Source organism: Mesoplodon bidens (genome assembly GCF_964165515.1).
Source record: "Mesoplodon bidens genome assembly, chromosome: 2".
NCBI classification, from domain to species: Eukaryota; Metazoa; Chordata; class Mammalia; order Artiodactyla; family Ziphiidae; genus Mesoplodon; species Mesoplodon bidens.
The window spans coordinates 104,903,566-104,920,727 of NC_138177.1; the positions used below are offsets into that span (position 1 = coordinate 104,903,566).

The 17,162-nt window shown below is 38.6% G+C and overlaps 1 protein-coding gene across 1 annotated transcript; it reads right to left on the bottom strand.

The window, feature by feature from the left end:
- Positions 1-266: 266 nt before the first annotated feature.
- Positions 267-16,533, bottom strand: LOC308606897 (protein SPO16 homolog; the record flags this gene model as incomplete). Its single annotated transcript, XM_081218364.1, has 5 exons — positions 267-401; positions 1,081-1,159; positions 1,789-1,957; positions 3,439-3,532; positions 16,465-16,533. The coding sequence occupies 5 exons, from the start codon at positions 16,531-16,533 to the stop codon at positions 267-269; spliced, it is 546 nt and encodes a 181-aa protein (XP_081074490.1).
- Between the last annotated feature and the right edge of the window lie 629 nt (positions 16,534-17,162).

Below are 17,162 nucleotides of genomic sequence, written 5' to 3' on the forward strand. Positions count from 1 at the left end.
GTTGTGGCACATGGGCTCTAGGGCGTGCAGGCTCAATAGTTGTGGCGCACGGACTTAGTTGCTCTGTGGCATGGGATCTTCCTGGACCAGGGATTGAACCCGCGTCCCCTGCATTGGCAGACGGATGCCCAACCACTGTGCCACCAGGGAAGTCCCTTTTCTGAACATTATTAAAGGAAGTAACAGAACTCCTGAAAATAAAATAATTTTTAATTGTATGTATTTTATTTTAATATTCTTCCAAAAGAACATTTGTAATTGATAATCTAATTTGGGTTAAATGTATCACTACTCAGTTTTATCTTTTGAAGTGTTTTCCAAACTGGACTTTGCTCAATGATGTAAGCTTTAGTTGTTATCATTCTGTAGCAGATGCTATCTGTGTGTGGTTTGGAGGTGATCTGGAAGAAGATATAAACATGCAACATTATTTGAGAAATAAGGTATTTTTACAGGGTCACATCATAAAATACCTAACATTATTTATTCAACAAGCATCAATCAGTACTGTGTATGGGTTATTAGAGTAATAGAAAAATACCTGATCTCTGTCTTTAAGAGATTTCAGACGTGCAAGCCAAAAAATAGAATACTATTAAGAATTGCTTCAACAGGGATCTGTCCCAAGTATAAGAGTAAGGAACACCTAACTCTGCCTATGGGAGTTGGGAGCACACTTTACAGAGGAGAGTAAGTATGAAAAGAAAGTGGATAACCAGTGAAGTTATAAGATAGTATGTATGCACTCTGACAGTTCATGACTACCAATATTTATACTTTAGAATTTGAAAGAAGATTTAAGTAACTAATAGGGCCAACACTGTGTATATATGGCCAAATGCTCTTTTGGCCCTAAATGACTTATCCTGGTAGTTGGTACTGGAAATAAATTGAGAAGACTTGAGAGGCTAAGTTCAGGCTTGGGAAAGAATTGCATGTGTTTGGAAATAGCAACTTCTCTGAGGGGAACAGAAGCAGAATATTTGTCAGTTCTACCGAAGAGGGTGTGCATTTTGAAGTCAAGAACCTTAAAGTGTATCAGTGTGTATGTTTGTATGTCATTTTCCTCAGGTGACTTACCTTAGCTATGGTGCACATAAGATTAATAGCATTTATTGTGTTGTGTACTGGAAGTATCCGTAGGTTACTACCCAGGAATCTGGAAAAAAAAATTCAAAAGTTAAATAGTTCATATGACTTACATCTGTTACCTTAAGTGGAAAGAAGAGACAAACCTCTTATTGTTTGTCATTTGTTTATTCACTCATGCCTGCCTTATTCCACAGAGAATTTGATATGGCTTTACAACCAGAACTTAATTGACTAAACAGTGTTCACTTCTGATTTAGTCTTGCTGGGGAATCCCATAAATCAGCATGCACTCTGAAACTTGTCACCCTGATTCATAGACTAGCTACTTGGCCTGCATTTTATTAAATATGACAGGTTAACATGATAAAGTTTACCTTTTGGCAAAACATAATTCGCTTGCCTAATATAATTCAGAACTGAAGTAAATAAAATAATTTCAGGGGCTTCCCTAGTGGCGCAGTGGTTGAGAGTCCGCCTGTTGATGCAGGGGACACGGGTTCGTGCCCCGGTCCAGGAAGATCCCACATGCCGCGGAGCGGATGGGCCCGTGAGCCATGGCCGCTGGGCCTGCGCATCCGGAGCCTGTGCTCCGCAGCGGGAGAGGCCACAACAATGAGAGGCCCGCGTACCGCAAAAAAATAAAAATAAAAATAAAATAATTTCAGGAAAATAGGTCTGTAGTGCTGTTGTCCATACCTCTGCTGAATCCTGAACATCAGTTTCCATTCCTCAGGCCCATGCAGGGCTGCAGACAGAACCAAAAAACTATTTCGGTGAATGTTAATAAACTTCTCAATTTTGGCTAGAAATGTTTCTTCAGCAGACATAAAGCATTTTTTAGCATCCATCAATAAAAATGCAACTCCTAGGAAAGGTGAGTGTAATATAAAATGTCACTTCGTCATACTGATAAAAATTTTTTTTGTAAACTCAGTAAAATCAACAAAAATAACTATAAGTAAAACATAGCTGTAAGTGCCCAGGCCCTAAACCCATAACAAATGGAAATTACCATAATGAAACTCTTACATGACAAAATAATTAGGTAGTTCTTTGAAGTGCTCTGTATATAAAAGGATGACTTAATCTAAATATTTAAGGGAAAAACCCTTTCTTGGTCAGTAACCTTTTTTTTTTAACTCTAAGGCACTGTCCACAATGAAAGTAATGCCTAATTTTAGTTACATGTTAATTTTTCATGTTACGATTTTCAAAAGCTGGAAATCAACTAAAGAAAAGTTGTTTTAAGCAAGCCTTTAGTTATTTCTTGGAGAATCCTTTATATCAGAACATAAACTATTATATAAATTAAAACAGTAAGCAGATATCTAGGATCTCTGAAACAGCATCAGGCCTATAAGAATGGTCCAGAAGAGAAACAATCTACTTAGCTCTTTAAAAGATGAGGAGAAGACACAATCTGAGGAAAGCAACTATGTGATTATACTAATTGAATCAACCTGAGCTAAAAATTTATATAACATCTGTGAACCTAAATTTCTTCATCTGTAAGGTTGGAATAATAGTTCTTTGATAGGTTTGTTGAAAGGATTAAATAAGAGAATGCATATAGGGCTCTCTATTCAACCAGGAAAGATGCATTTGAGGTTGGACCATTTTCAGCCTGGAGGTCTATTTCTAGGAGCTTTTGAAAGTGCCTGTTTTCCAAAATCTCTGCTAGAGTACAGGTCTGTTTGTAACCATTCTAATAAAATCCTTCACCTCCATGTTTTTTTTAATCACTTCTGTCATTTTCCAAGCACAAGTAGAGCTGCCTCCTTCCCATGTCCCCAGCTTTCTCATATCCTAATCTAATTCCTTCCTGTACTTTGCCCATGACTCACAGTTGTACAGTTTTATGATTTCAGGAACATTTGTCCCCATTTGTTTCCTTTAGTTAGCATTTGTTTATATCAATATTATGTTCAGCGAACTCTTGTACAAAATCATGAAAAACATTCTTCTATATTGTTTTTGTATATGGATTTTGACCAATATCGTGATGTTGGCCTCTGTTAATATGGGTAATATTTTAAGTATTGACTGTTGGGGAGGGTGGCTTTGTTCTATTTTCAACTTCGTTCCAAAGCAAGTAGTTTGTACCATCCTCTACCAGACCCCACTGGTTCAGCTTTAGTTCAACAATTGTAATCTAAAAAGGAATATATTTTGTAATTGGCCATATGTACTGCTTTTGCAGCACTAACAAAGTTTTATACATTTACCTCTCCCAAAAGGTAACACCTTAAGCTTATTACTTAGTTACTGAACTACCAAATTATTAGAATTTACACTTACTTATTTATTAAGAAACTTAAATCAAGGAAGTTAGCAAATATACTGTACCAGAAAGAGAAAATATAATTGATCCATTTTCCACTGAATCTGAATACCGAACCTTATGGCTTCGATTTTCTAGGGCAGTTGCCACTTCATAACTCTTAAAAAAATTTTCAGAAATACAAACTTAAGACATGTTTTAAAGAGTTTAATTAAAGCTAATCAAAAAATTAAAATAAGTTTAATAGCTTCTTTTATAACTGTACCACTTAAAGATTTGATCATCAACAGAGATACCAAATGTGCTCTTTCTATGGAGAAAAAAAGTTAAAAAAAAATAAAAATATTTAGTTTTGAAACATACTGTGGTTTGGAAATGAGTTGTGTAGTAGTTATGTTACTTAGGGAAGAAAATAAGGACAGTATTAAAGAATTAAACTATAAGAGCAAACACAAACTTCTCTTTGAAAAACAACTTGAAGATGGATTCCAACATGCATTAATGTATAAATAGAAGGTGTATGGTGGTGTGTTTCTTAGATGAAGTGCCATACAGAGTACCACAAGGAGACAACCAATTCTCCAATTCATGTTTACATTACAATTACTTTTAGTATACTTTTCAAATGTTTTAAGCCTTAGGTGAGTTAGAAAACATGAAGACAGCAATAGGACTTTTGGTTTAAATACTAAGCATTTCAAAATTCATCTAATTTCCTATTCTACCCATGTAATTAGATATTACCCAAAGCACTAAAATATAAGTGGTTTATACTATTTATGGATTGGTTAAAACTCAAGCTTGTTAGTCTCCAAGTAGATAAAAATCCCTTCTATAAACTTTATATTTAGCCTCAGAACATGTATATTTTAAGCACACAGGTTGGAATTAGATATAGAATACTTGATTCTCTTCCTTCCTAAAAAGAGTATTTTATGGTACTCAAACAGATCCTGACCTAGAGTTCAATTAAGACTCTTCGCATGAGTTTTCTTCTGCTGTTTTAAAATTACACATTGCTTCCAGTGATGGCAGATTAAGTAATTTAGGCCAACTCTCCTGCTGAAGGCAACTAGAAAAGCTGGAAATTTTAAAAAATCTGCTTGAATGCATCAGAGAGTTAGCAGGATAGTGAAAAATTACAAGACCAAGACCTATACAGAAATTCAAAGATGAGAGATCAGCACTTAGGTGATTTTTTTTCCTGAGGGCATCTGTCAGTTCAGGAAGAGATAGATGAGAGGCTGAACAGAGCTTTTGACAAAAGTAGAACAGCTCTCACAGGGGCTGCAGCCTAGCTTCAAACCATTTCAATCCGTAAAATTGTATTACTAGTGCTCCCAAGTACCTTGCAGAAGCACTCCCTAGAGCGACCCTTCTCAATTAGGTCTCCTCATTTCAACTACAGAACAAAAAATTATCTGAATGACTATTTTCTCAATTCTCACATGACTAGTATCATCTAAATGAACAGGAGATAAGCTCCTTTATTACATACAATAGAAGCCTTAGGGCTTGGGTTGCCAGATTAGCAAATAAAAAAATAGAACATCCAGTTAAATTTGAATTTCATATAAACAACATAATTTTTTGGTATAACTATGTCCTGTGCAATATTTGGGATGGACTTACACTAAATTCATTGTTTATCTGAAACTCAAATTTAACGAGTGTCCTGTATTTTATCTGGCAACCCTGCTTAGGACATTAGAGGTTTAATTCTCTCGCAGAATTAAGGTTTCTCTAGAGGAATATAACACTATTCTAGGCCTCAAATTATTTCCACAATTTTTCAAATACAAATTCCAACACACAGTTAAAAATAATCAGACATACAAAAACAAAATTACATGAAAGAGAACTATGAAAAACAACAGGTAATAGAAGCAGAGTCATAGGGGATACATATAGTAAAGTTATCATGTATATACTTTAAAATAGCTGTTTACTATGTTCAAGGAGATGAAAGGCAAGGTTGAGAATTTTGGCAAAGAACCAGAAACTATATAAAAGGATGTAACAGATGTGAGTCAGGAAAGTTTCATAAAATTTGAGGTAAATCTTTTAAATGGAAAAGAGTTTATTAAGCAGACAAGGAAGAAGAAAAATGTGAGAAGAACGTAGACAGAAAACATAGACAAAGGCATTCAGACCTGAAAGTATGATTCTTTTAAGGGTGTCAGTTGTGTATGAGTCAGTTAATTTGGAGACAGTGTTAGGAATAACTGATGGCAGATCATTAGGACCATGTATGCCACGCTGATGAATTTCAATTCTATCCTATCCAGGAGCCAACTAAGAGAAGTATAAAGAAAATAGTAGAAGAAAATAATAAAGATAAAATTAGAAAGTACTAAATTACGAAAAAATAGGTAAGTTCGAGTTAAGTTTTCAAAATAACAAGGAGCTAAGACTAGATTTTCCAAATTATGTTTCATTAAATATTAGTCTCATGAGATATTAAAAGATGTTCCTTATTCAAATAAGACAGGGAAACACTGAGGGTGACCTTCAAGATGGTGGAGGAGTGAGATGTGGAGATCGCCTTCCTCCCCACAAATACATCAGAAATACATCTACATGTGAAACAACTCCTAGAGAACACCTACTGAATGCTGGCAGAAGACCTCAGACTTCCCAAAAGGCAAGAAACTCCCCACGTACCTGGGGAGTATAAAAGAAAAAAGAATAAACAGAGACGAAAGAATAAGGATGGGACCTGCACCACTGGGAGGGAGCTGTGAAGGAAGAAAAGTTTCCACACACTAGAAATCCCCTTCGCGGGCGGAGACTGCGAGTGGTGGAGCGGGGAAGCTTCAGAGCCATGGAGGAGAGCGCAGCAACAGGGGTGCAGAGGGCAAAGCGGAGAGATTCCCGCACAGAGGATCGGTGCCGAACCGGCACTCACCAGCCCGAGAGGCTTGTCTGCTCACCCGCCGGGGCGGGTGGGGGCTGGGAGCTGAGGCTCAGGCTTCGGAGGTCAGATCCCAGGGAGAGGACTGGGGTTGGCTGCATGAACACGGCCTGAAGGGCGCTACTGCGCCATAGCTAGCTGGGAGGGAGTCCGGGAAAAAGTCTGGAGCTGCCTAAGAGGCAAGAGACCATTGTTTCGGGGTGCGCGAGGAGAGGGGATTCAGAGCACCACCTAAACAAGCTCTAAAGATGGGCGCGAGCCGCGGCTATCAGCGCAGATACCAGAGACAGGCATGAGATGCTAAGGCTGCTGCTGCAGCCACCAAGAAGCCTGTGTGCAAGCACAGGTCACTAGCCACACCTCCCCTCCAGGGAGCCTGTGCCGCCCCGCCACTGCCAGGGTCCTGTGATCCAGGGTCCTGTGATCCAGGGCCAACTTCCCCGGGAGAACACATGGGGTGCGTAACGTTATACCGGCCTCTACCACTGCAGACTCGCCCTGCATTCCGTACCCCTCCCTCCCCCCGGCCTGAGTGAGCCAGAGGCCCCGAATCAGCTGCTCCTTTAACACCGTCTGGTCTGAGCAAAGAACAGACGCCCTCAGGCGGCCTACACACAGAGGCGGGGCCAAATCCAAAGCTGAACCCAGGAGCTGTGTGAACAAAGAAGAGAAAGGGAAATCTCTCAGCAGCCTCAGGAGCAGCGGATTAAATCTCCACAATCAACTTGATGTACCCTGCATCTGTGGAATACCTGAATAGACAATGAATCATCACAAAATTGAGATGGTGGACTTTGGGGGCAATGATATAAATATATTTTTCCTTTTTCTCTTTTTGTGAGTGTATATGTGTATGCTTCTTTGTGTGATTCTGTCTGTATAGCTTTGCTTTTACCATTTGTCCTACGGTTCTCTCTGTCCATTTTTTTGTTTGTTTGTTTTTGTTTTGTTTTTAGCATAGTTTTTAGCACTTGTTATCATTGGTGGATTTGTTTTCTTGGTTTGGTTGCTCTCTTCTTTCTTTCTTTTTTTTCTTTCTACTATTACTTTTTAATTTTTAAATTTTTAATAATTTTTATTTTAATAACTTTATTTTATTTTTCTTTCTTTCTTTCCTTCTTTTTTTTCTCCCTTTTCTTCTGAGCCATGTGGCTGACAGGGTCTTGGTGCTCCGGCCAGGTGTCAGGCCTCTGAGGTGGGAGAGCCAAGTTTAGGACATTGGCTCCACGTAATATCAAATGGTGAGAGCTCTCCCAGAGATCTCCATCTAAACACTAAGACACAGCTCCACTCAATGAGCAGCAAGCTACAGTGCTGGACACCCTATGCCAAACAACTAGCAAGACAGGAACACAACCCCACCCATTAGCAGAGAGGCTGCCTAAAATCATAATAAGGTCACAGACACCCCAAAACACACCACCGGACGTGGTCCTGCTCACCAGAAAGACAAGATCCAGCCTCATCCTCCAGAACACAGGCACGAGTCGCCTGCACCAGGAAGGCTACACAACCCACTGAACCAAGCTTACCCACTGGAGGCAGACACCAAAAACAATGGGAACTATGAACCTGCAGCCTGTGAAAAGGAGACCCCAAACACAGTAAGTTAAGCAAAATGAGAAGACAGAAACACAGAGCAGATGAAAGATCAAGGTAAAAACCCACCAGACCAAAAAAAAAATGAAGAGGAAACAGGCAGTCTACCTGACAAAGAATTCAGAGTAATTATAGTAAAGATGATCCAAAATCTTGGAAATAGAATGGAGAAAATACAAGAAACGTTTAACAAGGACCTAGAAGAACTAAAGAGCAAACAAGCAATGATGAGCAACACAATAAATGAAATTAAAAATTCTCTAGAAGGAAGCAATAGTAGAATAACTGAGGAAAAAGAATGGATAAGTTTCCTGGAACATAAAATAGTGGAAATAACTACTGCAGAGCAGAATAAAGAAAAAAGAATGAAAAGAATTGAGGACAGTGTCAGAGACTTCTGGGACAACATTAAACACACCAACATTTGAATTATAGGGGTCCCAGAAGAAGAAGAAAAAGAAAGGGACTGAGAAAATATTTCAAGGGATTATAGTTGAAAACTCCCCTAATATGGGTAAGGAAATAGTCAATCAAGTCCAGGAAGTGCAGAGAGTTCCATACAGGATAAATCCAAGGAGAAACACGCCAAGACACATATTAATCAAACTATCAAAAATTAAATACAAAGAAAAAATCAGCAAGGGAAAAACAACAAATAACATACAAGGGAAGCCCCACAAGGTTAACAGCTGAGCTTTCAGCAGAAACTCTGCAAGCCAGAAGGGAGTGGCAGGACATACTGAAAGTGATGAAAGGGAAGAACTTACAACCAAGATTACTCTACCCAGCAAGGATCTCATTCAGATTTGATGGAGAAATTAAAAACTTTACAGACAAGCAAAAGCTAAGAGAATTCACCACCACCAAATCAGCTTTACAACAAATGCTAAAGGAACTTCTCTAGGCAGGAAACAAAAGAGAAGGAAAAGACCTATAATAACAAACCCAAAACAATTAAGAAAATGGTAATAGGAACATACATATCGATAATTACCTTAAATGTAAATGGATTAAATGCTCCAACCAAAAGCCTGGCTGAATGGACACCAAAACAAAACCCGTATACATACTGTCTACAAGAGACACACTTCAGACCTAGGGACACATACAGACTGAAAGTGAGGGGATGGAAAAAGACATTCCATGCAAATGGAAATCAAAAGAAAGCTGGAGTAGTAATTCTCGTATCAGACAAAATAGACTTTAAAATAAAGACTATTACATGAGACAAAGAAGGACACTACATAATGATGAAGGGATCAATCCAAGAAGAAGATATAACAATGGTAAATATTTATGCACCAAACATAGGAGCATCTCAATACATACGGCAAATGCTAACAGCCATAAAAGGGGAAATCGACAGTAACATAATGATAGCAGGGGACTTTACCACCCCACTTTCACCAATGGACCGATCATCCAAAATGAAAATAAATAAGGAAACACAAGCTTTAAAGGATTCATTAAACAAGATGGACCTAATTGATAATTATATGACATTCCATCCAAAAACAACATAATACACTTTCTTCTCAAGTGCTCATGGAACATTCTTCAGGATAGATCATATCTTGGGTCACAAATCAAGCCTTGGTAAATTTAAGAAAATTGAAAACATATCAAGTATCTTTTCCGACCACCATGCTGTGAGACTAGATATCAATTACAGGAAAAAATCTCTAAAAAATACAAATACGTGGAGGCTAAACAATACACTACTTAATAACCAAGAAATCACTGAAGAAATCAAAGAGGAAATCAAAAAGTACCTAGAAACAAATGACAAAGAAAACACGACGACCCAAAACCTATGGGATGCAGTAAAAGCAGTTCTAAGAGGTATGTTTATAGCAACACAATCCCACCTTAAGAAACAAGAAACATTTCAAATAAACAACATAACCTTACACCTAAAGCAATTAGAGAAAGAAGAACAAAAAAACACCTCAAAGTTAGTAGAAGGAAAGCAATCATAAAGATCAGATCAGAAATAAATGAAAAAGAAATGAAGGAAACTATAGTAAAGATCAATAAAACTAAAAACTGGTTCTTTGAGAAGATAAACAAAATTGATAAACCATTAGCCAGATTCATCAAGAAAAAAAGGGAGAAGACTCAAACAGACTCAAATAGAATTAGAAATGAAAAAAGAGAAGTAACGACTGACACTGCAGAAATACAAAGGATCATGAGAGATTACTACAAGCAACTATATGCCAATAAAATGGACAACCTGGAAGAAATGGACAAATTCTTAGAAAAACAGAAACTTCTGAGACTGAACCAGGAAGAAAGAGAAAATATAAACAGACCAATCAGAAGCACTGAAATTGAGACTGTGATTAAAAATCTTCCAGCAGGGCTTCCCTGGTGGCGCAGTGGTTGAGAGTCCGCCTGCCGATGCAGGGGACACGGGTTCGTGCCCTGGTCTGGGAAGATCCCACATGCTGTGGAGCAGCTGGGCCCGTGAGCCATGGCTGCTGAGCCTGCGCGTCCGGAGCCTGTGCTCCGCAATGGGAGAGGCCACAACAGTGAGAGGCCTGTGTATTGAAAAAAAAAAAAAAAAAAAAATCTTCCAGCAAAGAAAAGCCCAGGACCTAATGGATTCTCAGGCGAATTCTATCAAACATTTAGAGAAAAGCTAACACCTATCCTTCTCAAACTCTTCCAAACTATATCAGAGGGAGAAACACTCCCAAACTCATTCTACAAGGCCACCCGCACTCTGATACCAAAACCAGACAAAGACGTCACAAAGAAAGAAAACTACAGGCCAATATCACTGATGAACACAGATGCAAAATCCTCAGTAAAACACTAGCAAACCGAATCCAACAGCACATTAAAGGATCATACACCATGATCAAGTGGGGTTTATCCCGGGAATGCAAGGATTCCTCAATATACACAAACCAATCAATGTGATACACCATATTAACGAATTGAAGGATAAAAACCATATGATCATCTCAATAGATGCAGAAAAAGCTTTTCACAAAATTCAACACCCATTTATGATAAAAACCCTCCAGAAAATAGGCATAGAGGGAACTTACCGCAACAGAATAAAGGCCATATATGACAAACCCACAGCCAACATCATTCCAATGGTGAAAACCTGAAACCATTTCCACTATGATCAGGAACAAGACAAGGCTGACCACTCTCACCACTATTATTCAACATAGTTTTGGAAGTTTTAGCCACAGCAATCAGAGAAGAAAAAGAAATAAAAGGAATCCAAATTGGAAAAGAAGTAAACTGTCACTGTTTGCAGATGACATGATACTATACATAGAGAATCCTAAAGATGCTACCAGAAAAGCACTGGAGCTAATCAATGAATTTGGTAAAGTAGCACAATACAAAATTAATGCACAGAAACCTCTTGCATTCCTTTGCACTAATGATGAAAAATCTGAAAGAGAAATTAAGGAAACATTCCCATTTACCATTGCAACTAAAAGAATAAAATACCTAGGAATAAACCTACCTAAGGAGACAAAAGACCTGTATGCAGAAAACTATAAGACACTGGTGAAAGAAATTAAAGATCATACAAACAGATGGAGAGATATACCATGTTCTTGGATTGGAAGAATCAACATTGTGAAAATGACTATACTACCCAAAGGAATCTACAGATTCAATGCAATCCCTATCAAACTACAACTGGCATTTTTCACAGAACTAGAACAAAAAATTTCACAATTTGTATGGAAACACAAAAGACCCCGAATAGCCAGAGCAATCTTGAGAAAGAAAAATGGAGCTGGAGGAATCAGGCTTCCTGACTTCAGACTATACTACAAGGCTACAGTAATCAAGACAGTATGATACTGGCACAACAACAGAAATATAGATCAATGGAACAGGATAGAAGGCCCAGAGATAAACCCACAGACGTACGGTCACCTTATCTTTGATAAAAGAGTCAAGAATACACAATGGAGAAAAGACAGCCTCTTCCGTAAGTGGTGCTGGGAAAACTGGACAGCTACATGTAAAAGTATGAGATTAGAACACTCCCTAACACCATACACAAAACTAAACTCAAAATGGATTAAAGACCTAAATGTAAGGCCAGACACTATAAAACTCTTAGAGGAAAACATAGGCAGAACACTCTATGACATAAATTGCACTAAGATCCTTTTTGACCCACCTCCTAGAGAAACAGAAATAAAAACAAAAATAAACAAATGGGACCTAATGAAACTTAAAAGCTTTTGCACAGCAAACGAAACCATAAACAAGACGAAAAGACAACCCTCAGAATGGGAGAAAATATTTGCAAACGGAGCAACTGACAAAGGATTAATCTCCAAAATATACAAGCAGCTCATGCAGCTCAATATCAAAAAAACAAAAAACCCAATCCAAAAATGGGCAGAAAACCTAAACAGACATTTCTCCATAGAAGATATACAGAGTGCCAACAAACACATGAAAGGATGCTCAACGTCACTAGTCATTAGACAAATGCAAATCAAAACTACAATGAGGTATCACCTCACACCAGTCAGAACGGCCATCATCAAAAGATCTACAAACAATTAATGCTGGAGAGGGTGTGGAGAAAAGGGAACCCTCTTGCACTGTTGGTGGGAATGTAAACTGATGCAGAAATATGGAGAACAGTATGGAGGTTCCTTAAAAAACTAAAAATAGAACTACCATATGACCCAGCAATCCCACTGCTGGGCATTATACCCTGAGAAAACCATAATTCAAAAAGAGTCATGTACCACAATGTTCATTGCAGCTCTATTTACAATAGCCAGGACATGGAAGCACCTAAGTGTCCATTGACAGATGAATGGATAAAGAAGATGTGGCACATATATGCAATGTAATATTATTCCGCCATAAAAAGAAACGAAATTGAGTTATTTGTAGTGAGGTGGATGGACCTAGAGTCTGTCATACAGAGTGAAGTAAGTCAGAAAGAGAAAAACAAATACTGTACGCTAACACATATGTATGGAATCTAAAAAAAAAAATGTTCTGAAGAACCTAGGGGCAGGACAGCAATAAAGACGTAGACGTAGAGAATGGATTTGAGGACATGGGGAAGGGGAAGCTGAGATGAAGTGAGAGAGTGGCACTGACACATATACACTACCAAATGTCAAATAGATAGCTAGTGGGAAGCAGCCGCATAGCACAGGGAGATCAGCTCAGTGATTTGTGACCACCTAGAGGGGTGGGATAGGGACAGTGGGAGGGAGAGGCAAGAGGGAAGGGATATGGGGATATATGTATAGCTGACTCACTTTGTTATATAGCAGCAACTAACACAACAATGCAAAGCAATTATACTCCAATAAAGATATTAAAAAATTGAAACAAAACAAATAAAACAAAAAACAATAGAAGCCATAATCCAGTGAAGATATTTTCAGTACACTGAGAGAAAATAACTGTAAATCTAGTGGAAAATATTTTTCAACTTGGAGCAACTTGAACTCTTATACATTGCTTATGGGAATATAAAACCATAACCCCTGCATTTAGTTTTAGTTTAGCTATATAGTTAAATGGATTCAGTGTTCATTTGTAGTGAACTTTGAAAAACAGTTTGTAATCTCTTATAAACATACACTCATCATATGACCCAGGAGTTCCATTATTAGGTATTTATAAAAGAAATTCAAACACGTCTTAACAGAGACATATATGAATGTTCAGAGCAACTTAATTCATAATAGCCCAAAACTGGGAACAACCCAAATATCTATTAGTGAATAGATACACTGGCATACACTCATACAACACACTACTACTCAGCAAAGAAAAGATAACAAATTATTGTTATATGTAACAACATGGATGAATCTCAAAAGCATTATGCTTAATGCAAGAAGCCAGACACAAGAGTACAAACTGTATCATTCCATTTATATGAAGTTCTACAGTAGGCAAAACTAATTATAGTGATAAATCAGATCAATGGTTGCTTGAGGTGGGGAACTGGAAAAGGACTGACTACAAAAGGGCATGACAGAGCTTTCTGGAGTGACAAAAATGTTCTATATATTTTGATTGGGGTGATGGTTACACAGGTATACACATTTGTCAAAATTCATTAAGCTGTACATTTAAAATGTGTGTATTTTATTGTATGTAAGTTATACCTGAATTAAATTGATTTTTAAAACATCTTTCAAGATCAAGGGGAAGACAAAAATATAGTTGATCCTTGTACAACACAGGTTTGAACTGTGTGGATCCACTTCTATGTGGATTTTTTTCTATAAATACATGTACTATACAATCTGAGTTTGGTTGAATCCTCGCATGCAGAACTGCTGATACAGTGGGCCAAATGTAAAGTTAAACATGAAGTTTTGACTGTGAGGGAGTCACTGCCTATAACCCCACGTTGTTTAAGGGTCAACTCTATTTTTTTTTTTTTTTTGCGGTACACGGGCCTCTCACTGTTGTGGCCTCTCCTGTTGCGGAGCACAGGCTCTGGACGCGCAGGCTCAGCGGCCATGGCTCACGGGCCTAGCTGCTCCACAGCATGTGGGCTCTTCCCGGACCAGGGCACGAACCCGTGTCCCCTGCATCGGCAGGGGGACTCTCAACCACTGAGCCACCAGGGAAGCCCGGGTCAACTGTATTTTGATACTAACAAAAACTGAGAGGATCCTCATTTAGATAATTTCTAAATTATATTCTTCAGATAAAAAAGAAAATGATCCAAAATGGAAGGTCTGAGCCAAAAGAAGAAAAGAAGAGCAAAGAAAGTAACAAAGACATGAGTGAATCTAAACAAATGCTAACTTTAGAAAATAATAGCACTTTGTTGAGTTAAAAAATTGATAGAATTAAACTGTATATGATAACAAAATATAATACAGAAAAGAGTGATTGGGGCTTCCCTGGTGGCACAGTGGTTGAGAGTCCGCCTGCCGATGCAGGGGACACGGGTTCATGCCCCGGTCCGGGAAGATCCCACATGCCACGGAGCGGCTAGGCCTGTGAGCCATGGCTGCTGAGCCTGTGCGTCCGGAGCCTGTGCTCCGCAACGGGAGAGGCCACAGCAGTGAGAGGCCCGTGTACCACAAAAAAAAAAAAAAAAAAAAGAAAAAGAAAAGGCTGATTGGAATTAGTGTTCTAAGATGTGTTTGTCATTTAAGAGGAAGATAAAAATAATTATTTACTTTGGATTTTGTGGGGCTAAGTACACATGTTAAATTTTGTAGGGTAACTATTAAAAAACAGAAATAGAGCTGTTTAAAGCTAGTTAAGAAAAAAACTTTTCAAAGCTAGTTAAGAAAAAAAATGAGAAAAAATTACCTCAAAGCTAGTTAAGAAACTAGCTAGTTTCAAAGCTAGTTAAGAAAAAAAATGAGAAAAAAGTACCAATCAATACAAACGGAGGCAAAAAAGAAGAGAAAAAAGAAACAGAGAAAAGGTGGGACATGGGACTTCCCTGGTGGTCCAGTGGTTAAGAATCCACCTTCCAATGCAGAGGACACAGGTTCGATCCCTGGTTGGGGAACTAAGATCCCACATGCCGCAGGGCGCCTAAACCTATGTGCTCTAGAGCCTTGCACACCACAACTACTGAGCCTGCACGCTCTGGAGCCCACACGCCACAACTAGAAAGAAGCCTGCGTGCCACAATGAGGAGGCTGCACACCACAATGAAAGGTCCCGCATGCTGCAACGAAGATCCCGCATGCCGCAACTAAGACCCGACATAGCCAAATAAATAAACAAACAAATAAATAATAAAAACAGAAAAGGTGGGACAAATAGAAAGCACAAAACAAGCACATTAGCATGGGTTGCCCTCTCCCTCTCAAAATCAGTCTGGAAAAGCTAAAGAAACAAGAGAGAAATATGGATTTCAGAAACCTAACAAAAAGAAGCATGAAAAATTCCAATGAACCTTGAGGCTGTCTTAAATGGGTATTTGGTATGGTGCTAGATGGCTAAAGCCAACGGAGCAAAGTGCATCTTGAGGCAGCAGTGAATGGATAGGGTGAATAAAAAAGATCGTATTCAGAGTCTTATTCTAGCCTCTCTCTTTACCATGGAATAATCATTTCTTGCCCCTTCATTCTAGATATTAGGTGGTGTCCATAAGATAAATATCAGGGCAATGGAGAAATCCTGTTGGCTGAGGAGTTAAAAACAGTTGTGGACTGACCAACTGCCCTCAGGCATTCAACTCCCATTCCTTCCCCATCCAAACTGGAGGGAGACAGCCTCCTCCCAAGGCCACTAAGTCTAGACAGATCAGTTTCTGTTGTTTACCTTTCAAAAAACCTTAAGTAATATATATGTGCATATGCATTGTTTCTGTAATCATTTAACATCTCTATTAGAATAGGCTTAGTGAGAAAAAAAAAAGGAACTTAGAAAATTTCCAACCTTCAAATATTTAGAGTAGTAGGAAAATGTATGTAGGGACATTCATAATTTATCTTTAAAATACATTTTAGATTATGTACTTGCTGATTCACACAACTTCGAATAATCAAGCTAAAGATATTTTAACATATTGTTCTATTGCTTTTAATTTTAAATTCAAGATCAATGGCCCAAATGCCTCTTTTACCTTAAGAGATGAGCTAATAATAATGGTGGTTGTCCATTTAATTTTTTCTTTTCCATCACTTTCAGCCATCTCTCTGTATCAAACCAGCTTCTAGTGGTGCCAACAATCTGAGAAAATTAAAAACAAAAAGAACACATAGAAATGTTTGCTTGATGAATGAGTAAATTACAGAAAGAAATAAAATTAGGGTAATGGAGACATTCTAAAGAATATTTGAAGGTCAAAATTTGACACTGATGGGACTTCCCTGGTGGTCCAGTGGTTAAGACTCTGTACTCACAATGCAGGGGGCCTGGGTTCCATCCCTGGTCTGGGAACTAGATCTTGCATGCCACAAATGAGAGTCTGCATGCCACAACTAAGGACTCTACATACGGCAATGAAGATTCCGCACGTGGCAATGAAGATCCCATGTGCCACAACTAAGACCTGGTGCAGCCAAATAAATAAATAAATATATTTTTTTCAAAATTGGGACTTCCCTTGTGTCACAGTGGTTCAGAATCCACCTGTCAATGCTGGGGACACGGGTTCGATCCCTGGTCTGGGAAGATCTCACATACCACGGAGCAACTAAGCCTGTGCACCACAGCTACTGAGCCTGTGCTCTAGAGCCCGTGCACCACAACTACTGAAGCCTGCATGCCCTAGAGCCCGCACACTGCAACTACTGAGCCCGTGCACCACAACTACTGAAG